The following is a 26,107-nucleotide window of genomic DNA, read 5'->3' on the forward strand; positions in this document are numbered from 1 at the left end:
ATTAAGAGATGAGCGTTCGGTTCATGCAACTTTTGTGGTTGTGGAGTCCCTTTTCAGTATAAAACGAACCAAAAAACTCATGATGATTTTTTAGACTTTGGACTTTGAATTTATAGACTTTGCACAAGAAAAGGACTTTGAGCCACTAATTTATAGGTGGCAAATCCTGAAAAAGCTATTCTAGAGAGACAAAAACAATTTTTGAAGATAAAAAGTTCATTTACTTTTTTGCAAATGTTGTCCCAAAGATTTCCAGGTAGGTCACCATATCTATATACCTTTATCTAAATAGAATTTTAATTTAAAAAGTTAATAATTATTCTTGATTAAATTATTTATATTTACATAAATATCAAGCTTCAAACATGTTAATGTGTCGCATAAATTAGGATGAAAGAATTATTATTTTAATTGTTCTTTCACTATTACTATTAAAATATGTCTGTGTATGCTTCCGCGTGTAGCGAATCTAAAATTTGAAGTTTATAGTTCTGAATTCTATTTCTTTTAAAAGTTACTAGGTTTTCAAATATATTTAATGAATGTTTGAATCAAAAGTAAGTGTTTTTGGCGAAAATCATAGCTGACACTCTCGCTCTACTCCTTGCAGGTGTGTGTATATATATATAGTAACGAATCTAGAAATTTCAATACGAGGATTCAAAAATTAGAACGTAATGAAAACAATGGCACAGCGGGCATATATTATATATGTATGTTTAGCTGGTGAAAAATTCAAATAGCAATAAGGAATTTGTGCTCTTTTCTTCGAGTGCTTCATTGAATATTGTCACAATGATGATAAATTGGACTATTGAAATTTCACTTTTTTCCAAAAAAAAAAAAAAAAAGAAAGTTAATGGGTATCCATCAATCATCAAACAATACATAAATAAATGATTGTTAGATATATATTTTTTTTAATACAAAATTGGTATTATTCCTTTCTTGTTTTCAGTAATATTCTTAACTGTAGGTTGCTTTTATTTATTGCCCCTGTCCAACAACAGGTATAGATTCTCTCTCTCTCTCTCTCTCTCTCTCTCTCTCTAACTCTAGAAGAAAATGGATGGATGATTTTTTTGATCTGGTTCTCCTCCATTTTGTCAAGTGCACGTCGAAATTAGAGACATGTGTCATATTTAAAGTTTGAAGGTCAAGATTATATTATATCAACAAATATCATAACCATAGTTAAGCCAACTAATTTTAGAAAACTACTTTCCAAATTTGGTAAGAATTACAATATATTCTATACAAAATTTGATATTTATTAATATCATTAATTTCATATTATATTTTTGTATTTAAATATTAAATTGAATTTTTTTAGTTTTAAACCAATTATTTTTAAATGATAAAAGATTGATATTCTGCGTTCTTTTAATTACTTATGCTCAATTCCAATGTTCTCCTTTTTTTTGGATCATTTTTCAGCTTATTTAATTCTACTAAACAATTGCTAGAACGAAAAATGATTTTTTTTTGTCTATTGCTACAGTACGTTTTAAAAAAATATATATAATTAAATAATTGGAGTGGATTAGTAAGATAAATAAAATAGATATCTTCTTATTTCTTATAAAAATAGTTTAAAATAAAATTAGATTTCAACAAAATTTAATGAAAAGAAAATATTTAAATTGATTGGGTGACTTTTTAAGTGAAATATCAATAGTTGACTGATTTTCTAAGTAAAATATCAATAGTTAAATGACTTTTGAGTTATAATCATTAATTTCATATTATAATTTTGTTTAAATATTAAATTGTAAATAAAAATATAAGATGAAATTAAAGATAGTAATAAATATCAAATTTTGTATGGAATATATTGTAATTCTTACCAAATTTGGAGAGTAATTTTCTAAAATTAGTTGACTTAACTATGGTTATGATATTTGTTCATATGATATAATCTTGACCTTTAAACTTTAAATATGACACATGTCTCTAATCTAGACATGCACTTGACGAAATAGAGGGAAGGGGTAATGGAGGGGAGCCGAATCCATTTTTTGTGCTCTGTTTTGATTCTCTGTTTTTTTTTTTTCACTCTGTTGAAAAGATTGCCTGCTTTTTCCTTTTTATGGATGCCGTTTTATTTCTTTATGAGTTTCTAGGTTGTATATTAGGCAGCTCGTTCACACATAAATACTTCAGTTTTTTTTAAGTTTTTTTTTTGCATATTCAAATGCCTTATTCTATTTTGGGCCTACTCTTATAAATAGGGACTACTTGTTTGGCTTTTCATTGCAGTTGAGAAGCATTTCTCAGTTCACTAGTCTTTTTGACAGTACTACTAAGGTTGCATTTCATCTTTGAAGAGAGTGATATGAGTTATTTAAACCCTTCAACTGGCTCTGGTTAGTTGCAATGTACAATCTTTTCTTTCTCTTTGCTTTTTGATACCACGAGTTAGGGGTAAGGTCTACGTACACACTGAGTATATTGTTGTTACTGTTGTTGCTTCTTGATATCGACCTAGCTTAGCATTGAGGGTTGTTCTGTTCTACTTTGGACATGTAATAAGTAGCTTATAATGGCCTGGGATCAGGAGCGGAGCTAGAAGTCATGTACGGGTTCTGTCAAATTCAGTAACTTTAATTCAAACGTTGTATTTTCATTTTGAAATTAACTTAGTATGTACAAAAATAAAATTTAGAACCCAGTTATTAACACATGATATCATCAGTATTGTAGAATTTAGGCACATAAAGTTAAAATCTTGTCTCCGTCTGTGCTTGAGATGAGTTTTAATGAAGCTACATAGATAGTGAGGATTCACATAACATATCTTGACTTGCTTGGGATTTGGAGGATTGCTTATGTCCTTAGTAAAGCCATTTTTACATTGCAATAGCTATTATCCATGTGGAAACATTTTTTCTCCCTTCTCTAGTTTTGTGTTTTTGCTAAACATCTTTCTTGCTTCAAGCATTTGATAATGGACTAATAGGTTAGTTAAATATCATTACAGGAAGTAGAACTTCTAGGATGACATTCGAGTTCGGGAGGACATATGTCGTGAGGCCCAAAGGGAAACACCAAGCTACAATAGTTTGGTTGCATGGCCTTGGAGATAATGGCTCCAGGTAAAATATGTTTTTCTTTAAGCCGCTAATTTACGCTTAACATATCAAAGACAGTTACTTTCTTGTGCTTACTTGTGCCTGCTTAACAAAATGAAATAGTATGAAGTCACCATGAGAATCAGCCTGAGGCAAATGGAGCATAAATTCTATTAGATGAAACATTGAACTTATTTTGGATTGCTAGATCAAATTAGCTTTTGCTCTGATGCTTGTCTATCCAGCACCTTTTACTCTCATTGTATATGTTTGTTATTTCATCCTGAGATATGGTGATTCATTTGCTGATCACTGATCGCTTTGCTTCTTTATGCAGTTGGTCCCAACTTTTGGAAAGCCTACCCCTTCCTAATGTAAGCAAAGAGCTCGGATAACTTCTTAAATTTTGCTCGACTTGGTTACATCTATACAACTCCTTTAACATAGGGTGTGTTTGGTTTTTTTAGGAAAATGTTTTCCAATTTTCTCATGTTTGGTTGGGTTAAATGTTTTGGAAAATGTTTTCCAAATCAACTCATTTTCCTCAAATTTAAGGAAAATGACTTCCCTTCAAAACTTAAGAAAACATTTTCCAAAACTCTCTTCCAATTTCAAACTACAACTATTTTTTTGTTGAAAAAATCAATTTATTTTGTCCCTACATTCAAACCAGCCCCCCAACCAACCCCCCCAAAAAATAATAATTTAAAGTTTGTTTTTAAATTCAATTTTTTTACCCACTCTCACCCCTACCCCTACCCCCACCCCCTCCCCCTCCCAAAAAAATATTAAAAATTATTTTTAAAAGATATTTCTAATTTCAATTTTTTATTTTTTACCCCCATCCACGACCCTCGCCCCCCTATCAATTTTTTTTTATTGTTTTTAAAAAATATTTTCAACTTCAATTTTTTATTTTTTCATTCCGATCCTCGATCACCCACGCCCCCTCCCCAGCCTGCCCCCAAAAAAAAAAATTGAATTTGTTTTTAAAAAATATTTTCAACTTCAAAATTTTATTTTTTCACCTCTACACTCGATCCCCCCCCCCCCTAACCCACCCATCCCCTACTCGCCACCCCTACCCAAAAAAAAATAATTTAAGTTTGTTTTTAAAAAATATTTTCAATTTCAAAATTTCATTTTTTCACCCTACCTTGACCCCCTCTCACGCACCTCCTACCCAGCCCCCCACCCACCCCACCCCTGCCACCGCCCCCCCCCCCCCAAAAAAAAAAATTTAAGTTTGTTTTTAAAAAATATTTTTAACTTCAAAATTTCATTTTTTCACCCAACCCTTGACCCCCTCCCCCACCCACCTCCTACCCACCCCCCTACCAGCCCCCCACCCCCAAAAAAAAAATTAAGTTTGTTTTTAAAAATATTTTCAATTTCAAAATTTTATTTTTTCACCCCTACCCTCGACCCCCCACCCCCCACCCCCCACCACCACCACCCCAAAAATAATTTTAAGTTTGTTTTTCAAAAATATTTTCAATTTCAAATTTTCATTTTTTTTCACCCCTACCCAGCCCCCCCACGCCACCCACCCCCTACCAGCACCCCCCACCACCCACCCACCCCCTACCAGAACCCCCCCTCCACCACCCCAAAAAAAAAATTTAAGTTTGTTTTTAAAAAATATTTTCAACTTCAAAATTTCAATTTCTCACCCCTACCCTCAACCCACTCCCTCCCACCCCCAAAAAAATTTAAGTTTGTTTTTAAAAAATATTTTCAATTTCAAACAATATTTTCTACCCTAGTAAAAATAAAAGATATTTCTCAAAAAAAAAAAATCATTCAGAAATCAAACACTAAAAATCTTTTCCGAAAAATATTTTCTACTCACCAACCAAACATAAGAAAATAAGTCAAAAATCAACTTGTTTTCCAGGAAAACATTTTCCTTCATACCAAACACACCCCTAGTCTTTATCCTAAATCATTGTTAATTTGTGAAATTATATAACCTTGCAGATCAAATGGATATGTCCAACAGCCCCAACTCGTCCTGTAGCTATACTCGGTGGATTTCCTTGCACTGCGTGTAAGAATGAAACCAAAAAGTATCACAAGTTAACTTTAAGAACTGTTATTAAAGGTCCCTATATGTTATTCCAGGGTTTGACGTGGGAGAACTTTCCGATGATGGTCCTGATGATTTTGAAGGCTTAGATGCTTCAGTTGCACATATTGCAAACTTATTGTCAACTGAACCTGCTGATGGTAAGTTCTAGATTGTCCTTCAATGTAGACCTAAAGCACCGGTATCTCTTGTGTATTTGTATGGTTAGGTCTGTTTAATTCGTGATCTGATTAGTTATTTTAACTGTGTGGTACAGTTAAACTTGGTATTGGAGGCTTCAGCATGGGTGCAGCAACTGCGCTCTACTCTGCAACTTGCTTTGCACAAGGAAAATACGGAAATGGAAACTCCTATCCAGTCAACTTAAGGGCTATCATAGGTCTAAGCGGGTGGCTTCCTGGTTCAAGGTTTGATTGCATATCATATCTCAAACTTGTTAGTGTAGCTGAGGAGTAATATGAAATACTATCTGCATTAGATTTTGGATAAATTCTATTTGTGAATTGTGCAAAGCTTAGTCATACAACTTAGCTTTCTAGATGTCTAAAGCTTCTATTATTCAAGAGCTATAAAAAGGCAGGTACCAAAAAGAGTAAAGAGTGCTTATATGGTCATTTTTATGTTTTCTATCTCTTTTTTTTTTCCCTTAGACAACAGACACATATGGGAGTTAACAACTGGAATTGTGCAGGAACGTTCGTAACAAGATTGAAGGATCACTAGAGGCTGCAAGACGTGCCTCGTCTTTGCCCATTCTACTCTGTCATGGATCGTGTATGTACTTTACTTGCAAATACTTGTATAACACCTTTTTAGCTTATACCATGCATAGAGCGTCTCTCTGAGTCCTCGAGGCTGGACCTCTGATCAGTAACTTGTAATCTGCATAACTATCTTTTTACCCTTTTGTTTTGTGATTTATAGGTGATGAAGTTGTTCCTTACAATTATGGAGAGAGGTCTACCATTGTCTTGAACTCAGCTGGATTCAGGAACCTTGCATTCAAAAAATACGACGGGTATCCCTTCTTTTCCTTTGCAAAATTATAGTTCTAAATGGTATAAAGAGGTGATTTCTAAAACTACCATCTGCTTCTCCAGGCTTGGCCATTACACAGTACCAAGAGAAATGGATGAGGTGTGTAATTGGTTAAATGCAAGGCTCGGGCTTGAGGGTTGCCGATGATGAACTCACTCTTAAGAGTTTCATGTTATAAGTAATTCAGGAGTGAGGACAAGTGCATGAGGAAGCACTAATATGGGGGAGTATACACTTACAAGTTGTATGTAGTTAATTACTATATGCCTTTGGTGAATTCTAGGACTTATCTACCAGTTTTGTCTCAAAAATAAAGGTTTGGATGTGTTTCTCTTTTCATCACTTGTAGACATTTTGTTTTCTTCAATTCTACTCAGAATTTTGGTAGTCATTGTATCATGTTGTATCAATATTAATGGAAATTGTGCTTATTGTGTATTCTCTCTCTCTCTCTCTCTCACTGTCACACACGCGCGTTTGGACGTATTAAAAGCATCATCCATTTCCCAACTTGCTAAAGATTTTCAAAATCCTAGTAGCCTCAAGCCACTCTCTTTGATCAACTAAAGCAATTCCATAATCCGTTTCTACTGATTACTCATCTTGGTATAACTTATCTCAAGAATAGTAACAAAAGCAGTACTAAATTTTTATCCCAAGACTATGTATGCACCAAACCATATCCCTTAAAAGCCTATCAATGTTTTAGGATTCTTTTTGCTAACATGAGGCTATCCAGAAAATCACCTTATAGTGACTGCTTTATTGTCATTTACAGAGACTAACAATACTAATTTCAAAGCTACAGACATTGGACTGGAACAATTTAATCAATTAGTGATGAAAGTGTGGAGAAAGCATATTCTTCATCGTTTCCACAAATATATGGAAGATGGTATATCAAGTGTTATTTTATTACAGCTCCCAAGCCTAAAGATTACAAAATCAATATCAGAAGTACTACAACAGTTCGACGCATAAGCAGAGTGATACTACTTTCTGCAGTAATATATCTCATTCTTCTTTACCCTGGTTGTTCACGATAGTTTTCAGCTTTTCCTTGAGTTCACCACTCTGCATGGAAAAAGAATCGATCAGCATTCCGCACTTAACCAGTTGGACTCGATTCACATAAACAAGTCAAATTACCTGATGCATATTGAGGATGATATCTGATCCACCGATAAACTCCCCATTGATAAATATTTGTGGAAATGTGGGCCAGTGGCTGAAAAAAAGAAAGAAATAGAAGGGAGTATAAGAAAATTTTGGGTCATGATTCCTTTCTGCATACCACAGATGCTATGGCGACAGAAATAGCAAGGGCTCTGGAAAGGTGACAGAGACAACATATAGCTTGAAAAATAGATGACCAAGATTTATTTTTGGTGTTATCAAATAATGTTCAGCAATGCACCCAAGGGCACATAAGGTCTCAGGTTCAATCCAAACAATCCCAACAGAGACAGAAATACTAGGTGTCCATCTGTCCTAGGCTTGCTGGACAGAGTTACTTAGTATGTGTTGCCGATGGGAGGTGACAGGTATCCCGTAGAATTAGTCGGGTGCATGCAAGATGGCCTGCCTGGACATCACGGTTATAAAAAAAAGCTCCGCAGTACAAAGAATTGAATTGATCTTTTGAGCTCTTTAGAGATAAACTACTAGTGAAGTTCTATAGCACCCACTTGATGCTCTTTAAAACATATTCACTATGTAGTATATACAAAATAAAGGGTCACCATTTTATAGCTACAAAAATGTAGATATACGACCTACATATACCTCAAATAACTACATAGCCACAGAGTCATCACCAAGAATGTAAAATGCTGGCATCATCCAAATGAATCAATGTCATATCATACTTTATAAATTAAAAAAACAATGCAATACTATAAGAATGAAAAGAACCAATTTACACCACATTTAGTCACAAAAAAAAAGTATAAACTTGCCTCGACACTCAAATATCATCTGACCTTATGAACAAACCATTAATCATTTCCAGAGTTTACTATGATATTTAAATGGCAGCTGACATCCCATCAGCAATATGTCTACCCCAATGACCCTGGTTTCTCTAAAGGATGTGCGTTAATGTTAAAAAAAATTATTGCTCAGATCACAGCAGAGGGCGAAAGATGGCCACTCAACATCTAGAATTGTGTATCAATCCCTTCTAAAAAATGCAAATAAATTTGTCGATAAATAATTTTCATAGCCATAGACCATTTGGCATCAAACTTACCTGAAAGCTTTTACAGCATTCTTAAGCTCAGGATCTTCTAAGATATTTCTGGCACTTATAGGAGCATCTGCAAAGACAATATAAATTGGTAAGAAGATGAAAACCAATTAAGGGCCCATGGACCTCTATCAGAAATCTACACTTGCAAGTGAAGAGGATGCAAAATCCAACAACAAGAGATATCACTTATAGCACATGGACTTACTGTATTCTTTGAGAACTCTAACAGCCAATGAACTGAATCCACAACGAGGCAGATCTGGCACACCTTTCATGTATATCATCACAGGATTTTCCTTGACATCCTACAATAGAAGGCCGACAGAATAACGAAATCTGAACACTTAACAGAACAGCAAATAAGCGAAAAAGGGTAACACAATCTCTATATTCAAAGATTGAAAACAAAAGAGCGTTGACTTGCCAACAAGCAGAAAATGTACAGATATTGACTAAAGCTACCTGCTCAACAATATTCTCCAGAGAAAGACCTGAACTCTCAAGCTTACTAGTAGGTCTAAAATCTTCATGAGTGTCAGGGTCACTAGGCACAGAAGTTGAATACCGCACTTCACCCTGGTGGATGGATCTGGATGTCTATTATACAAATCAAGCAACTGTTAGGCATAATATTTTTGAACAGATAAAAGAAAAACCCTATAAAAAAAAAACGATTTTGTCTAATCCCGTCTATGGACTAAACACATGAGAAGACACTGGATGGAAACATATAGTAGAAAGATTTGAGCAGTGGAAAAAGGCATTAGTTGATGTGTTGTTAATAGTAAGCACAAACAGGGTGACAGTAGTGTTTATTCTTACAATTGCAGATGAACGTGCAAGTGGGTAGGCTGCAAAACGCTTCAACATCATTTGAGATAATGATCTCGCCATAACAGAAGAGACGATTTGTTCAAACTCTTTCAGCTGCAGGGATGATTAAATAAGAAAAAAATACAAATCAGTTCTTAGTGCTTCACATTCTCAAAATGATAGTAAAAACCTGAGCTACAAAGCATACAACTCCCTTATGGGACCAATGAAGCTAAACTATCAAAATTATGCACAGGCATAGACTACTATTTAAATGAATAGGGGTCCAAATGGATTGTAATGGGGATAGTGGATTCATATAACTGACTGAAACTAGTACAGGATTGAGGCACTTTTGCCATTGTAAATAGTTTCAAGTTTATCACTAATGTTGTTTCTTTTATCTAGGTGATCTTTACTATTTTTGTGTAGATACTTATCTTTCCTTCGAAATTATGCCATAGGGATGAGGTCTGCATACACCCCACCATCCCAGACCCACTTGTAGGATCACACGGGGTATGTTGTTGTTACTTGTTGATATTATCACAGACATCCCATCTCTATGACCCAATAATCATTATCAAACCACAACAAAAAGCTCAATGTAATATCTGATCCGAGAATCTTTAATCTAGCCAAATGTTCTAATTCCAAACATGGGTTGAGATACAACATTAAATTAACACCCAACTCATAGAAGCAATTCATCGAACACCTACAAGCATAAAACTGAAAATTTTCAGACACCCATTTCAGCAAACGATAAAAAGCTTGTTTTTTATTTATTTATTTTCATCCAATGAACCCCAATTCACTGTTCAAAAACAATCGGAGAGAGCACGCAAAAATTGGAAATTAACATGAAAGCAATTACTACTGAATCACGAAAATACTGGTGCCTACAGAAATCTGCTGGCTTGCCAAGCGAATAATGACACAATTAAGGAAGATTAAAGAATAAATAGATGGGAAAAATGGAAAAAATTACCCCTCAGAGAAGAGAAAACCAGAGCGAGTCCTTTCTGTGCTTTTATACTTCTAAAACCCCTATTTCAGCTTTTCATTTAGGTATTTATAGCCGAGAGGGTGATGAAGAAGGAACGAAAAACGTATATTACCATTTTTGCCCCCTTGCCTTAAGGCTTACACCTAAATTTTGTGTTAATTTAATTACCTTTTTTAACTAGATAATTTTATAATCTAGGTAAAGAGCGTGAATGCACTTTCTTTCAAGCACATGAAAGGAGAGAAAAAAATAGATCAAAAAAATCAACTTTCAAGTAGTTACTTTCAATTATTAATTGTCGCATAATCAATATAATGATTCATTTGTTTCGAGATCTAAATTGGAAGTTGCATTAATATATTTATTCAAAGTTTAAAAGGATATCACAAGCAACTTGAGAAATTAATCGGTCCTTCACAAAACTAGTAAACTTAATTCACAAGTTGAGTTAATGAAATAACTAATTACAAAGAAAATGAATTTAGACTGAATCACCTTTTAAATTTTCACATTCAAAAATGTTATAATATCTACTTTGGCGATAAAATATTTAAATTTACAAGTTAATTGCATGTGCAAATTTCCTAAGGTGGCTAATACCTTCCCTTCCTCAGTAAATCATCTGAGCTCTTTTTTTATTTTTATTTTCAAACAAAAGTTTCAAATGCCTTTTCAAAATGATCCCTAATTTCCAAAATAATTAGTGGGCGACTGTTTTCACACATACAACCAAGTTACGAAACATTTCTAATCGAATTTTTTTTTTTAAAAAAAGAAGATAAACAATCATATTGAATTTGTTGTCATTTCGACATGATTTTACCAGTTTCTTCATTGGTGCAGTAGATATGGAAAACATTAATTCCTTATCAACCAAATTTATCGCCGATCTTAAAAAGGATATCATGACAATAGTTATTTTCTCTTCAGGATTAAACCAATGATCTCAATTTAAGAATCGTAATGAAACATGCATGTTTCTAACTCTGATCGAGTTTCCATGCATGTGACATTAACGTAGCAGAATCGACCATAAGAGAACTTTTCCACGTCGCAGACTGTAAATTTTGCCTAATCGTAAACTTCTCAAACTCTTTCTTTCTCCATGATCATCATAGGTTCTCCATGCAAAAAAAAAAACAATACTCTGGATATCAAGATGTTCTTGAACTGGACGGCCTCATAATTTATTTGTAAATTTAGTAATTTTCACATATATATTTACATTTCGTATCAAAAATGTTGAAACCGGTTGAATCACGCACTATAAAGTATTAAGTATTGGGTTGTATACAACTTTGGATAAATATAGATCATAACATCGATACATATGTAAAATTAAATATTTTCTGGATTTAAACATGCCATTCACAAATCTCAAATGAGCTTATACGTAATATATAGCTCCAAACTCTAAGAGTGATTCATAAAGAAAACACGAAATTCATATATTCTGCTAGTATAACAAAGTTACAAATGTGTCTAACCGGTCTGTACCTTGATTAGTATTTGTTTGTGCTCTATGTAATCACATTATCGTATAGTTGTGGTTTTATTGCAAGTTATGAATGTTGAAAACGTTATAGCGGTACAATACTGAAACTTATGCCATAGCTGGAAAATTACGATATAAACATTGGAAAACAGACATACTATAGGGAGGCACAAGGTTAAGCTTAACATCGTTTAAAAAAAATTCCCTTGTGATCTAAACAAGCTTTATGTTTCATATGTTCAGAGCTAGTAAACAAGGAACTATAATTTCATGAGGGGGGGAACACTTCATGTTCTTAAAGTATCAAAAAGTAAGAATGGAAAAGAACGACAACGGCGATGTTCATTTGAGAGTACAAATAACAGGAATTCTGACATGAAATTCCTCCATTCAGTGATGACAAGATACCTGAAAACCAAAGAACTTCAACCTGAAAGGAATCAAGCATTAATTCAATGGTTTAATGCCCGAAGGATCTTGGCATGCGCCTTGATGACCTGTTGTGTCTCCTCCAGGTTCCTGGTCTTTCCCCCGTGATTATCTGATGGAGCTTACCTACTAGCTCTCCTGCTTTCGGATCTAGCACTAGTTGTGATCGACTAGCACTCAGTCCAACAGCATCATCATCTCGTCATATGACCAAGTCACATATGGGAGGTCATTCAGAAAGGAGAACTCAAATTCCAAATCCAATAACGAGTTGATGTCTGGACTAAATCCATCCTCAGACTCAGAGTACACATCATCTAGGAAGTCAAACATACCAGCAGGCATCTCAAAGAACTCATCGGGAGGAACGAGATCACCTACTGGCGTCTCATATGCACTGAGAGTATCCCCAACATCTCTTTGAATCTCCAACCTTCTCCAATCAGACAGTCTTTGAGGGTCAGCCTCGGCTGGCCTGTCTGAGGGATGCTCAAGCCTGGCATGCTTTCTTAGTTCTCCATAATTGCCATTAAAATTGCATGTCTCCAAGGAACAACTCCTGTGTTTGGAATTCATGAATTTACGAGCTGCCTCTACGACAATCCATCCTTTAATCTGTCCCCGGCAAAGAGGGCAGACAAGCTCTGGTTGCTGTCCCCCAGCAGACCAGGTTGTTCTGGCTGAAGGTTGTACCTGATTTCCCCTGTGGAGCATCGACCCCGATAGAGTACTTCGCTCTTGTGGAACTTCTGATTGTGTTCCAGATGATAGTTTACAAAATTGATCGAGACAATTTGAATGACGGTAACTTGTGTCACACATATAAGGCAGGCAACCCTTTTCCCCGGATGAGCAAAGTAGAAGGACAGCATTGTGTGGATGCTCCATACATATAGCGCACCTAGCTTCTTCCCATTCTCTTTCATTCTCTACTGGTGGTAGATCAGTATTCTTTGAGCCGCAATCATAAGGAGATACCCTTGCCCCGTTGAAGGACGAAGAGTTCACCATTCTATCTTTCGGCATGTTGAGCTGTAGGAAGTCACTAGATTTCTACTTCTATGCTCCACAATACTGCTTCTGAGATGGGCAGAAGGAAAAAATTGATAAATAATCCATGACAACTAATCATCAATGCACAATCAAAACAGCAGGACTTCATATAATCTATGTTGCTCGGACTCTTCAAAAATATCAAGGGGTGTGTGTCAGATCCTCCAAAAGTAGTGCATTTTTGGGGATCTGGCATGGGTGAAGCAACATTTTGGAGAGCCCGGGCTACATAAAATATAATTATAAAGTAACACCTTTTAATATCAGGTATACTATGCACCTTCCTTTTCTGTCTCTTCTTTCCGAAATGGGAGACAACTAATGTACTCTCATTTTAATAGTCACATTACAAATAAATTAATCATTCCATGATGTCCTCTTATAAATCACTACAGCTGTGAATGTGAAAATTTATTACAAAAGTAACTCAACTCTTGATGCCAGATAACTGCACTAAGCCTTGACAGCTAAAAATCATATTCAGTTCTTCAATTCACAAATAAAAGTTCCTCATCTATTGAAGTATTCTTCACCCTTCCCCACTTGAGGTTTACTCATGTTAACTGCATCAACTACTAACAATGGCTGAGTACACTATATCTGTATATCATATCAATTCAACCACTGGGGACTAAGAAATGAATCATACACATGCATAAACCCCTCAAGCTTCCCAGCTGAGCCATTTGCAAAGAACTTCTATGATCCAGCATTTATTATTAGTATAATTAACTCAACTAGCAGTCCATATTAGCAATACACTAAAATAGCCCTGTTCTTTTTTTACTACCCGTCTTAACCGCTTGGTAGTGATTCTTTTACATTTTTTAGCTGATTAATCACGATACAGAGTGGTCCATTAACTAAGCCTACATTTTAGGAAATAACTTCTAATAAATTATCTAACCCTAGATTATTATTCTTTGATGATATATATAAGCCTGCATTTTTGGATGTAACAGATGACAACCATTTGAACTAAAACTAGTAAAATCATAATACTATGCGCATGCATTGGACAACGTATATCTCACACACCATTTTTTACTTTATGTCTTTATCTCTATTATCTTTCTCTATCTATTACAGTGGTTAACATTTTTTAAATACCCAGTGTATCTTCCTCTTTGAAATACTACCTTTCTTCATCTATGTATCTATATCTTTCTCCATAATTTCACCACCAAAATTTAAAACCAAGTGTCTTCATTAGCAAAGGTCTAATATTATTCTCACTCAACTTCATGGGTTTTTCTGAATTTTATCTTCATCTACTTTGGGTGCTTGGTACATAGGCGTCAATGCATTCCTTGGTAGGTGTTGATGGTAGGAAATGAAGAAACTATGGAGGTTTTCAATCAAAAAAATGGTGAAGAGAAAGGTTTTCAAAAGTTGTCCAAGGGTGCAATGATGGAACTTTAGATGGCGTTATTGATGCTCTCATGGGTTACTCTGTCAGTGTTGAGAGGAAGTACCTTGAGTAACCTTCAAATATACACAGTCTGCCTTGTATAATCATTGCTTGCTCACTGTATACCATATGCAAGATTTGAGAAAAGTATGCCTACTGCTATGGTGTAAAAAGTTTTTGGTGAGGTGCGAATACACTGTATATTCAATGTCTATTAAATATATAGTCAATGTATGAGGTATATACATAGAGTGTGTACTATCAATTGTCTAAACCTAGGAGTGCAAAGTCCAATCTGCCTAAACCTAGGAGAAAATAGCATATACCTTATAAAAACACATTTCAATCGATCAAATTCAATAAATGCCTCTGTCAAAATCATCATTAAAACAATGAACAAATGATCAGCCATTGTCTAAGTTGGGATAAATATAAATAATTAGCTTCTTTCCTCCCCTAATTAGGGTTTACGCCAAAACTAACATGGCAGAACCCTACACCTTAATCTCTCGAACCAATAAGGTCATCCAGAAAAGTACTACTTATATGATGAATTAATTATAATTAACCTTTGCTTTGTCGAATTCGAAAAGGTCAGATTGGAAGCAAGGGATACTTACTGGTGCTGATTCAGATCTAAATTCTCCGGTGACGGAATAAGGAGAAAAGCCACCGGAAAATGAAACTTTTACCAAAACATATATAATCACAGTGATAAAACACATTCCCGAGAGAATTATCATACAACCAAACAAAATTGACAAGTTAAAGCTGAAAAATGCACATGAAAAACAGAATTCAAATAAAATGACGAACCTGCAAGTAGATTTACTAGGTCAAGCCTGAACTGTCACCAGGTGGAGCTTACAAAAGTTTCCACAGCAACAAAAAAATGGCGATTTGAGGTTTGGAGATTGAGGAATCTGCCGAAACGGTCTTAGACATTGGAAGGAGGCTCTGCCGCCGGCCGCCGGTAGAACTCGGGGAGTGGGGCAATGGGCAAGAATGGCAAGTCGGATAATATTTCTTTGTTTATATATGCTGCCAGCATCATAATTTCAATTTTACATAGCAAGTACTCACTTATTTAATTTTTGAGTTATTACTCACACTTTTTATGAATAATTACAGAATTACACATATTTTTTATTATTATTATGAATAATTCACCTACCTTTCTAAAGAAAGTAAGATAAGATTTATGTATATCATTTATATTAATATACCATTCTGGGGTAGTGTCAAAAGAATATGAAAAATCGATCGAATCGAATTAAATCGATTTGTGTTATTTTTTCAATAAAATCAGAGATTTTTATTTAAGTGTATAATCGCCCCGAACAATTGAGATGGTCTTTTTAATTTATGAAAAACACCAAAAAATTCTCGAACCAAACCGAATCACCTTACATGATCTACATATATTTTATATATTAACAATAAGTCAAAATTTAATATATAAATATAGTTTATAACATTTTTCTAATATAAATATAACTTAAGTCCTAGGCCTCTTGTGACTAGACGACTTTGGGTCTTTGTTTTTTAATTAGTCTTTACTTGATTAGGTTTAAAATTAAAAGATAATGTAATAGATATTTTATCAAACAATACAACAAAACCTATGCAAACACTCTTATTAAGTTATCATGGGGCTAGCTATCATTAGGGGCGGCTCAACATAATTTGTGGCCTAAAGCGAAATTTTTATTAGAGGCCTAAAATCTATATAAATTTTATCTATATCTATTTATTTTTCTAAATTTCTAGACGTAAATTACTACTTAATATCTTTTATATAAATGATTTTTCAAACAATTTTTTTTTAATTATTAGTTTTAAGTAAGATTTTATCAATTCAACATTGAAAAACATCCTTTTATTGAGACAATTATTATATGAATTATTAACACAATTTTATAAATAATAAGTTGATAAACTTTAAAGATAAGAGTTAGAATCATAGAATTTGATTCAAAAAGTTGATAACTTGGTATACCTACTTTAATATGAAAATTAACAAATAATTTTTTTAAAAAAAATTGTAATGCACTTTGTTCAACACTTTTCGACTATTGATTCATATTTTTGAGAATGTATTACTCTAACTATCAAAGATTTGAAGAAATAGAGTGCACAAAGAGTTACAAAGAATAAATAATGTGAGTGTTAACGAAGAAAATGTAAGAATCCAAAATAATGTTTCCTTAATTTATTCTATTTGAATGGGGTTAAGATACATAATTTTTTATTTATAAAAATTTGAGGCCCCCAAAAATTGGGGGCCTAAGGCCAATGCCTAAAATTTTATAGGCAAGAGCCGGCCCTGGCTATCATGGGTAACTTATCCCACCATGTATATGCGATAACTTATCCCATTACTATGATATAAATGGTGGAATAAGTTATCCCAAACATGACAACCAAACAAGATAAAATTTTTTTATCCCATAGCTATTTCCTTATCCCATCACTATTATTTTTAATCCCTCACACCAAACGACAATGTTTAAGATCAAACAATACGGCAACAAAGTTTAACATTCTTGTCTTCTTGGTGAAGAATTAAAGTGTTTCTTCAAGAACATATTTGCGAAAGAAATATTTTAATAGTAGTATATTTTGAGTGATATTTTAAAAGTAAAAAAAAATGAAAAATTAACCGAGTTGTACCGATACTGAAGAGAAACTGATATAATTGAGATAGCTTTTAAAAAAAAAACTAATTTTGGTTATATATTATAAAATATCCGAAAAATTATGATGGTGTAATTTTTAAAAAATAACCGACCGAACCATACGATTGACACTCCTACTTCTAATTCTTACTCCATCTGTCCCTAATTACTTGTCCATTAAATATATTGTTTTTATATTAGTAAATTCAAGCTGATAGTCCAGTTTTTCTTTTTATTTTTTATATATATTTTTATTTTTTATAAAAATAATATTTCATCCAATAAATCGGTCACCTTAGTGAATCCGGGGATCAATGAAAATGTGTTCAAAATTACGATATTTAAAATTCAAATGTTACCGAAAGCAAAATTGATAGGTTATTTCATATCTGTTTGGTTTTTAATAGGCAGGTTATCTGATATTTATATTGATGAAAAATAATAAGCATTCCATTAAAATTGGCAATACACATAAATATACTCAAATAAGACGTTTATAATAACAAAACAAAAAATATCCCAACACTCAAATTGGTTAATCTATTATATTTCACTAGCAGATAATTTAGTGGGAAAAAAGAGTTAATAGTACTTAGCCTGACATCTAGAAAAAAATTTAAACACCATCCATTACAGATATTTCTAAAGAGAATTAGAAAAATATAAGAGCATCACATCTAAGATTAAAAAATTTAACCTAAAACAAGTTTTGAATTATACATACTAGAAGCTCATTCATACACATTAAATAGATTAAAAGTATGTGCATACTTGCGCAAATATTATATATAATACTTATATAATAGATTAAAATTCTTTATAATGGTACTTTTTAAAAAATCACGAATATATTAACATTTTATATTTTATATACAAGATGCATATGTCACTCTATCAAAAGTTTCTAATAGTGAGCACTTTCTGAATAGAAAAAAACAACAAATATTACATTATTACTCCTATTTAGAAATGGGAGTTTGGGAGGACCAACATTGCACTAAAGAGTTGGACTAAAAGCTATAGAAATTGTACATTGAGGCCCACCAAAAAGATGAACTATTCTTTTTTTCTACTTTCCATTCTCCCCTTTTACTCTCTTTAGTTTATCTTTCATCTTAAATTTTTCATCTTTAAAATATTTTGAATTATTAATTATTATGAATTATAATGTTTTGATTTTTACGTAGTTTACAAATATATAAATTTCATTTTTAAAAAATTGAAGATATCATACGCAAATTTATGGTCAAACTTAAACTATTTGATTCTTGAGAAATAAAACGTGTCACATAAAATGGGATAGACGAAGGATAACTCTCAATTAAATTTATTTCACTTTTTAGTTTCCATTTTTAACATAATTTTTGAAGTTGGATTTGTAGGAATTCTATAGTAGACCCATTTAAATTTGACTTTTTTTGTTTTAAATTAGAGAACTTGGTCGCACTTCGCACGATCATTAACATTAAATATTTTTGATTAATTTTATATTTACTCTGTTGTTTAATCGTAATATTATTATTTGTTTTAATAATATGAAGATTGTGAAAAAAATAAAGCTTCACAAATTTTACATCTATTAAATGAGGAAGAATATATTTTTTATCAAATAAGTTAAAATATATTTGCTAATAACAAATTCTTCCATTGCATGAAGTTGATCCTTTAATATATAATATATATTCCGGTGTACCATTCTCCTTAAATGTCTAAGAAATATCTCATAATGTCAAATAACACTGTAATACTCCCTCTGTCCCTAATTACTTGTCCACTTTTAAATTGACACGTTTATTAAGAAATCAATAAATGACATAGTGAGTTTATCATTTTACCCCTATTAATTATGAAGTAGATGAAAAATTCTGCAATTTTCAAAGTAATTAGTCATTTAATTGAGGGTATAATAGGTTAAAAAAATATTCTTTCTTGATTTGTCAAAATGGACAAATAATTAGAGACAACTATAAAAGGAAAAGTGAACAAGTAATTAGGGACAGAGGGAGTATTAAACAAATGCATCAGCAAATGAAATTTATATTAAAAATATATTGAATGATGACGTAATGATACCTTAATAGAATTTCCTATCCATTTAAAAAAAAAAAAAAAACTTCACTCTTTCAATTTCGTTATATCTTCTTATTTAGTAGAAGAATCATCATTTATTATATTCTACTCCACCTTAATTGTACCATCAGAGTTTTAAGAATAAACATTAAATTTTAAATCGAAATAAAAAATCATTGAAAAATGACAGAAAAAATAATAATAGTATATGAAAATTAAAATAAGGTGCAAGAAAAGCCTTTTCACGATAATTTTTTAAAATATATTGATAACAATTAAAATGAAGCTGTTATTTTATCTTTAAAATTAAGTTTGATTGAATTGAATTAGTACAATGAGAAAAAATATTAAACTAATAACTTTTTAATGTTATTAAATGCATTTTCTTTTTAATTGAGTAGTAGATTAAAAGTTCCGAATTAGGATATTAAAATAATATCTTACTCTCTCCTTAATTATTATGGTATTGCAAACATTTATTTTCCTTAAATGGTGATTCATTTTTCATTTACAGTTATATCCAATTAATTTCTAATGTATTGAATGTGGTTATGGGATATTGAAATAATATATTTATCTTTCCTTAATCATAATAAAATTATAATTTAACATTTATTTTCTGAAATTATAATTTTGTTTTAATTCCTAGAACATATTGTTTACTATATTGAATGTAATTAGAATAAAACATATTGTATTTAGTATGACAAAAGAACTCAAAAATTGGAGAAATTAGATAAATAGTAATCTTAGCTTCTAAGAAATGTCACATCATCATTTACATATCCAACTTTATATATATAAAAGAGTTAAAAAAGAAAAAATAAGTGATTTAAGAAAATTATATAAATAACATTAGTGATCAGATGAAGATTAAGAAAAAAACGTCAAATAAATTAGTAGTATTGATGACGATAAAAGTTAAATAAATCATTTTTTCTATTAGTAAAATTTTTAACATAAAATTTCCAATCTTTTAAAATTAAAAATTAAAAAAAATTCGACGCAATAATTATTTTAAAGAAAAATATAACCAAAATTGTCAGAAAAAATTGATAAAAATAAATAAGTATCTATTACTAAGAATGGTGTCACTACATTTTCTATTTTAACTTTATTGTTACATATGGATAGAAACTTTTAGAAGAAGAAATGATTCAAAAATTTAAAAATAATGATTCCTTAAATGGTGATTGCTTTTCCATTTACAACTTTTCAATTAATTTTTAATGTATTATATATGGTTATGGATATTGGAATAATAATTTTAGCTTTCCTTAATCACAATAAATTATATTTTAACCTTTGTTTTTGTGAAATGATAATTTTCTTTTCATTCGTACAACCTATTCATTAATATATTAAATGTAATTATAATAAAACATGTTGTATTTAGTATGACAAAAGAGTTCAAAATTTTAAAAAATTAAATAAATAATAATCCTAACTTCTAAGAAATGTCACAAATATATATATATATATATATCTAAGAAATGTCACAAATATATATATATATATATATATTTACCTAACTTCTAAGAAATGTCACAAATATATATATATATATATATATATATATCTAAGAAAATGATATAAATTACATTAATGATGAAATGAAGATTAAGAAAAGAAGTAAAACAAATTAATAATAATATTGATGATGATAGGAGTTAAATAAATCATTTTTTATTTTTTGTAAATTTTCAATATAAATTTTTCAGTCTTTTAAAATTAGAAAATGCTAAAAAAAAAAAAACTAAAACTAAAAATCGAGGCAACAATTATTTTAAGGAAAAAATAACAAAAAAGTCAGAAACATTGATAAGAATAAATAAGTATCTATTGCTAAGAAGGTGTCATCCCACATTTTCTATTTTAGCTTTATTATTACATATAGATAGAAACTTTAAGATGAAGAATGATACAAAATTTTTTAAAATAACAAATCAATTATGTAAAAATACATGTGTAATTCTTATAAAGTTATAATAACTAATTTCTTCAAATGAATAATTAAATGAAAGAAAAAAAAGTAATTAAGAAAATAATATAAATAACACTAATTATGAGATTAATAGCATTGATGAGGAAAGGAACTAAATATGATCATCTTTTTAAATTCTTTTTTAAGAATATATATATAAACTTTAATTAAAGATAAATAAGAAAAAAAAACTTTAAAGATACAAAAAATCAAGACAAAATAAAAGAAGAAAGAAATTAGAAGAATAATGAGGTTGAAAGAAATAATATCTAATTTTCTCTCTTTTCAAATCACAAAAAATTTGTTTGCTTGTTCTCCTCCTAATTTGATACGAATTCCATAAATAGAATGATTTTTTCTCCAAATAATTTTTCTTACCCTTTGAAACACTAATCAGCCTTCTTATAAATTTGTCAACCACAATGAATTTTCTCTCCTTGTAGGAGGAATAAACATTTTTTCAAAAAGTCTTTTATTTTGAAAAGAACTTTTTGTTACATAATCTCTTTCTTTACATCAATGTCTTCACAAGAATCATGAGATATTCTCTCTTTCTCTTTTGTTAAAAAAGTCACATGACGTAGAAATTTGATGGACATCTTAGCGACAGAAGTTGATATCATATATTGATCATCATCATCGTCAGAAGAAGAAGAGCCAAAGCGAAGAAATTTGTTCTTAATTGTTACAAATGGTCAACTATTTTTTTTATTTTATAGGCTAAATAATTATAAACAGTTATGAAAAATGAATAGTTTTTATCTTTTCATCTTCCATTTTCATTTACTTAAATCTATATTAGTGTATTGGATGTTATAAAGGGCATAATTAATCAGGTATGATATAAATACTTTTAAAAAAATATATACAAATAAGAAATACAAAACAAAGATAAAATGTCAAAACAAGGAGAAAAAGATGAATAGAAATACTGGTCATAGAGAGATGCCACATCAGATTGTCTATATTCAACTTTATATATACATATATATGTTCATGCCCTTAGATGTTATTTTATTACTTTAGCTGGCATCGACATTTTTGTAAATCTGATATCTACTTTGGAACATTTTATAATGTGGCATAGGCTGACAATTGAGATCATAAATTTAAAAATAATAAAATTTAATTTAATATAATACTAATATCAATATCAATATATATATATATATATATATATATATCATTTAAAAAATATATAAAAAGTATTATAAATTGTAATAATTAACCGCTTTATTTTTTTAAAATCATATAACTAATTTGATTTACACTCCAAAATTCATAGGTGTCACATAATTTAGACATTAATTCTTCATTACTCAATATATGTAATTATATCAATGACATATAAATTGAAATAAAAAAATTACATATTTTATTTGAAAATCACGTAATAGTACTATAAGGTATAATAATTAACAACTTAACATATTTTAAAATTTTAGTTGACTCTCCAAATTCCATATGTCTCATGTAATTGAGACAGAGAAAAACATATATTGGTTTAAAATTAATAAAAATATTATAAATTATAATAATTAACAACTTAAAATTTATAAAAAAAATCCTTTAAAAAAATTTAGTTGGCTCTCAAAATTCAATCGGTATTACAATAATTAAAACATAGAAATTAACATAGATTGGACTCCTGCTAACATTTATGTTTCCTTTTTTAAAATTTTTTCTTTTATACTTTATATAAATAAATTTTTTATGTAAAAAGTATTATAAATTATAATAATTAATGGCTTAAAATATTTAAAAACATATAAAAAGTTTTTGTTAACTTTCAAAATTTCATCTATACTACATAAATTGGGAGAAATATAGATATATAGATATTTTAAGTTGCTAATGATTGTGAGTTATAGTACGTTTTATGTCAGTTTCATATATATTACTCGCTTTGTCCTGATTTATGTGATACAAATGAAATTTCAAAAGTCAATGAAATTTTTTATAAGTTTTTTTTAAAAAATTAACTTGTTATTTATTGTGATTTATAATATATTTACGTAAAACATACTCTAAATAAAAATAATTAGCAACTTAAAATATATAAAAACATACTAAAAAATTGATTAACTTCAAAGTTCATATGTACCACATAAATTAAAACAGAAACAGTAACATATATTGGGCCCCGTGCTGGCACGGGGTCCCATATCTAGTATAATATATATATGACATCTTATAAGACTACATCATATGTTTTTAGGTGGTGGTGGTTCCTACACACATACAACACAACTTTACATATATATATAGTTTATTTTCCATACAATTAAAAGAGGATTTCAAGTGTTCAAAATACTAAAAAATAAATATATTATGAAGTTAAAAGTCAATATATATGTACACACGCATTCAGATTATGCTTTAAAACATATATAGTAAAATTAAATATTATACGAGCTCTAATAAGTAATAAGGGCACTGTCTCGGAGAGTGGCTCGATAAAATAGACATGTCTGTGAAGATAATATTATTTATTAAAACTTTTTTCTGCTCCAAAATAAGTATCAATTTTAATAATAAAAAAAAAGTATCCCAAAATAAGGATTATCTTATAAATTATTAAATAGTGATGATTTAGTAAATTATTATATTCATCCCCTCGTCTCAATTTATATGACACACTTATTTTTTCAATCAATTCTAAAAATCATAAAAACATTTTTTGATTTGATAATTTTTTATTAACGCTAACAATATTTTATCTATATAGAATCCTACTCATTGATAAAAGATCAATGAATATATACTTTTTATAAGGATAATATATGATATTACGACGTCTTCTTATATTTTTTATAATATTCATATTTATTTTATTATATTAAATAAATTAAAATATTATCCTTTTAATAAATGTATGGTTTTTGCTGAGCTAACCTTTGTTTTGGAAGCGGAGGGAGTAGAAGCGTAGATTTTATATTTGATGTAGAAATTAGATTAAATTTAAATTTGGATAGAAAAGTTTCATATTGAAAGTTAAATATTTCAGTAACTCCATGAAAATTCGAATTTAAAATCTTTAATTTAAAATAAAAAAATACTTTATCACTTCACTATAATCCCCGCGTAAATCTAAGAAAGATGCGGTTGCCTGAACTGGAATGAAGTAATTGGCTCGACATGGTTTCAACTTTCAACTTTCAACTGTCAAATACAATTGTGATACGTTTCAGCCAATGCCTCGACATGTGTCCCCTCCTAAATGACGCGTGTAGAGCACATATCCCCTCGACGGTTAGCTTCTTTGTTTTTTCTTCGAAAGCTTTGATTTTCCTTATTTGGTTGGTAGGCACGAAGCCAAAGAGATAATTTATTTTTTTTGGAAAAAAGAAAAATATACTCCTTAACTATCGTAAATGGTATGTAAATATCCTTCGTCATACATTTGGGACATTGGTGCCCCTATCGTTCAAAAACTAGAGCATATATACCATTTATATTAACGGACATACACGTGTCAATTCATCGATCCGACACTTATCGACGGATAAGATTGCGCCACGTGTCCATATTTAGTCTTCCGTTAGAGTGAGGGCATATATGCTCTAGTTTTTAGATGGGAGGGGCACCAATATTCCAAAAATATGACGGAGGGTATCTGCATACCATTTACAATAGTTCGGAATATATTTGTCCTTTTTCCCATTTATTTTTAAAATATCCCTATGTCCAATAATAGTTGTCCATTATATTATTTTGGAATGTCCAACAATATCTGTTGCAGGGACATGAGAGTCAGCCTTCTGTTAGTGGCACTTTGGTGAAAAATATTACTACTATTTATAATTATACGCGGTTAAAATTATTTAGGAGTCCATTATTGTCATACTCAATAATGGATAAGTAATATAGGATAAAAGAGAGTATTAAAGAGTCGTTTCGTTTTCAAACAAGTTATTATATCGTTAAGAAATGTTATATACTATTCTTTCACTTCTAAAATAGTTGTCATGTCTCATTTTTAAAAAATAATATTTATTTATTTATTATTGTCATGTCATAAAAATATATATGGGTAACTCATTACCCGATAGAAGCGTTCTAAATAAAACGGAGTAACCCTTACGCAGATTATTAATTATAGTGTTATGTGCTGCCATGTGTTGGAAAATGCGTGTACTTTGGTCACCATTTGAGGAGCCTCAACACTATAAATTCACACAACATTAGTCACCCAACATCAAATCCATTTCATCTATTCACAACACAGAGAAAGTATAAAAAAGATATATAACATGGCCAGCCACGGTAATGACAACCTTTTTAACAGTAGCCAAAATCAGGTATGATCAATAATTAATTACTCTTTACATTGTTAATTACTGAAGTTTGATCCTCTCTATTTTCTTCAACATCATGCCAATTTAAGCTACTCTTTTTCCTAATTTTTTAGATAAGACGAGACGCACCTTCTGATATCCATAACCAGAACCAAGGCTTCCTTCAAGAGGTAATTAATTATACGTGCAAATTAGGGATTAATTTGAACTCTAGATTGCAAACTATGTGAAGTAAATAAAGTAATGCCTTTCATATATAGTTATACGGCCATTTTTGGAGTATTTTTGTTCATTTCACATAGTTTAAGGATATTTGTTCGTTTATTGAAGACTGGGAATCAAGTGAAGAACATGGCACAAGGAGCAGCAGATATTGGAAAAGGAGCAGCTCAAGGTGCAGTGAGCGTGGCTCGTGGAG

General features: G+C 30.8%; 4 protein-coding genes across 5 annotated transcripts in view; 2 read left to right on the forward strand and 2 right to left on the reverse strand.

Annotated features, from left to right (window-relative positions):
• The window catches only part of LOC125832706 (uncharacterized protein At2g34160-like), a 96,205-nt gene that overhangs the window by 29,355 nt on the left and 40,743 nt on the right, over positions 1-26,107 (forward strand). The window lies entirely within an intron of this gene.
• Positions 929-6,636, forward strand: LOC125832562 (uncharacterized). 2 transcript variants are annotated; one of them, XM_049511754.1, is made up of 9 exons: positions 929-1,010; positions 2,981-3,095; positions 3,409-3,445; positions 5,052-5,121; positions 5,196-5,300; positions 5,417-5,567; positions 5,852-5,934; positions 6,085-6,178; positions 6,261-6,636. In XM_049511754.1, exons 2-9 carry the CDS (start codon positions 2,998-3,000, stop codon positions 6,343-6,345), a joined length of 723 nt encoding a protein of 240 aa, XP_049367711.1. In that variant the 5' UTR covers positions 929-1,010; positions 2,981-2,997; the 3' UTR covers positions 6,346-6,636. The 2 variants fall into 2 exon arrangements, with proteins under 2 accessions (XP_049367711.1, XP_049367703.1); XM_049511746.1 differs by lacking the exon at positions 929-1,010 and adding an exon at positions 2,304-2,366.
• On the reverse strand, positions 7,053-9,381 carry LOC125832660 (monothiol glutaredoxin-S15, mitochondrial). The gene is made up of 6 exons (XM_049511864.1): positions 9,272-9,381; positions 8,912-9,046; positions 8,655-8,754; positions 8,450-8,516; positions 7,348-7,426; positions 7,053-7,272 (listed from the first exon to the last, which is right to left on the reverse strand). The coding sequence occupies exons 1-6, from the start codon at positions 9,341-9,343 to the stop codon at positions 7,213-7,215; spliced, it is 513 nt and encodes a 170-aa protein (XP_049367821.1). The 5' UTR covers positions 9,344-9,381; the 3' UTR covers positions 7,053-7,212.
• LOC125832525 (uncharacterized) lies at positions 12,074-15,701 on the reverse strand. The gene is made up of 2 exons (XM_049511699.1): positions 15,476-15,701; positions 12,074-13,275 (listed from the first exon to the last, which is right to left on the reverse strand). Exon 2 carries the CDS (start codon positions 13,219-13,221, stop codon positions 12,373-12,375), a length of 849 nt encoding a protein of 282 aa, XP_049367656.1. The 5' UTR covers positions 13,222-13,275; positions 15,476-15,701; the 3' UTR covers positions 12,074-12,372.

The sequence above is a fragment of the Solanum verrucosum genome, unplaced genomic scaffold (assembly GCF_900185275.1).
Source record: "Solanum verrucosum unplaced genomic scaffold, falcon-dt-bn FXZP01000102.1, whole genome shotgun sequence".
Lineage (NCBI taxonomy): Eukaryota > Viridiplantae > Streptophyta > Magnoliopsida > Solanales > Solanaceae > Solanum > Solanum verrucosum.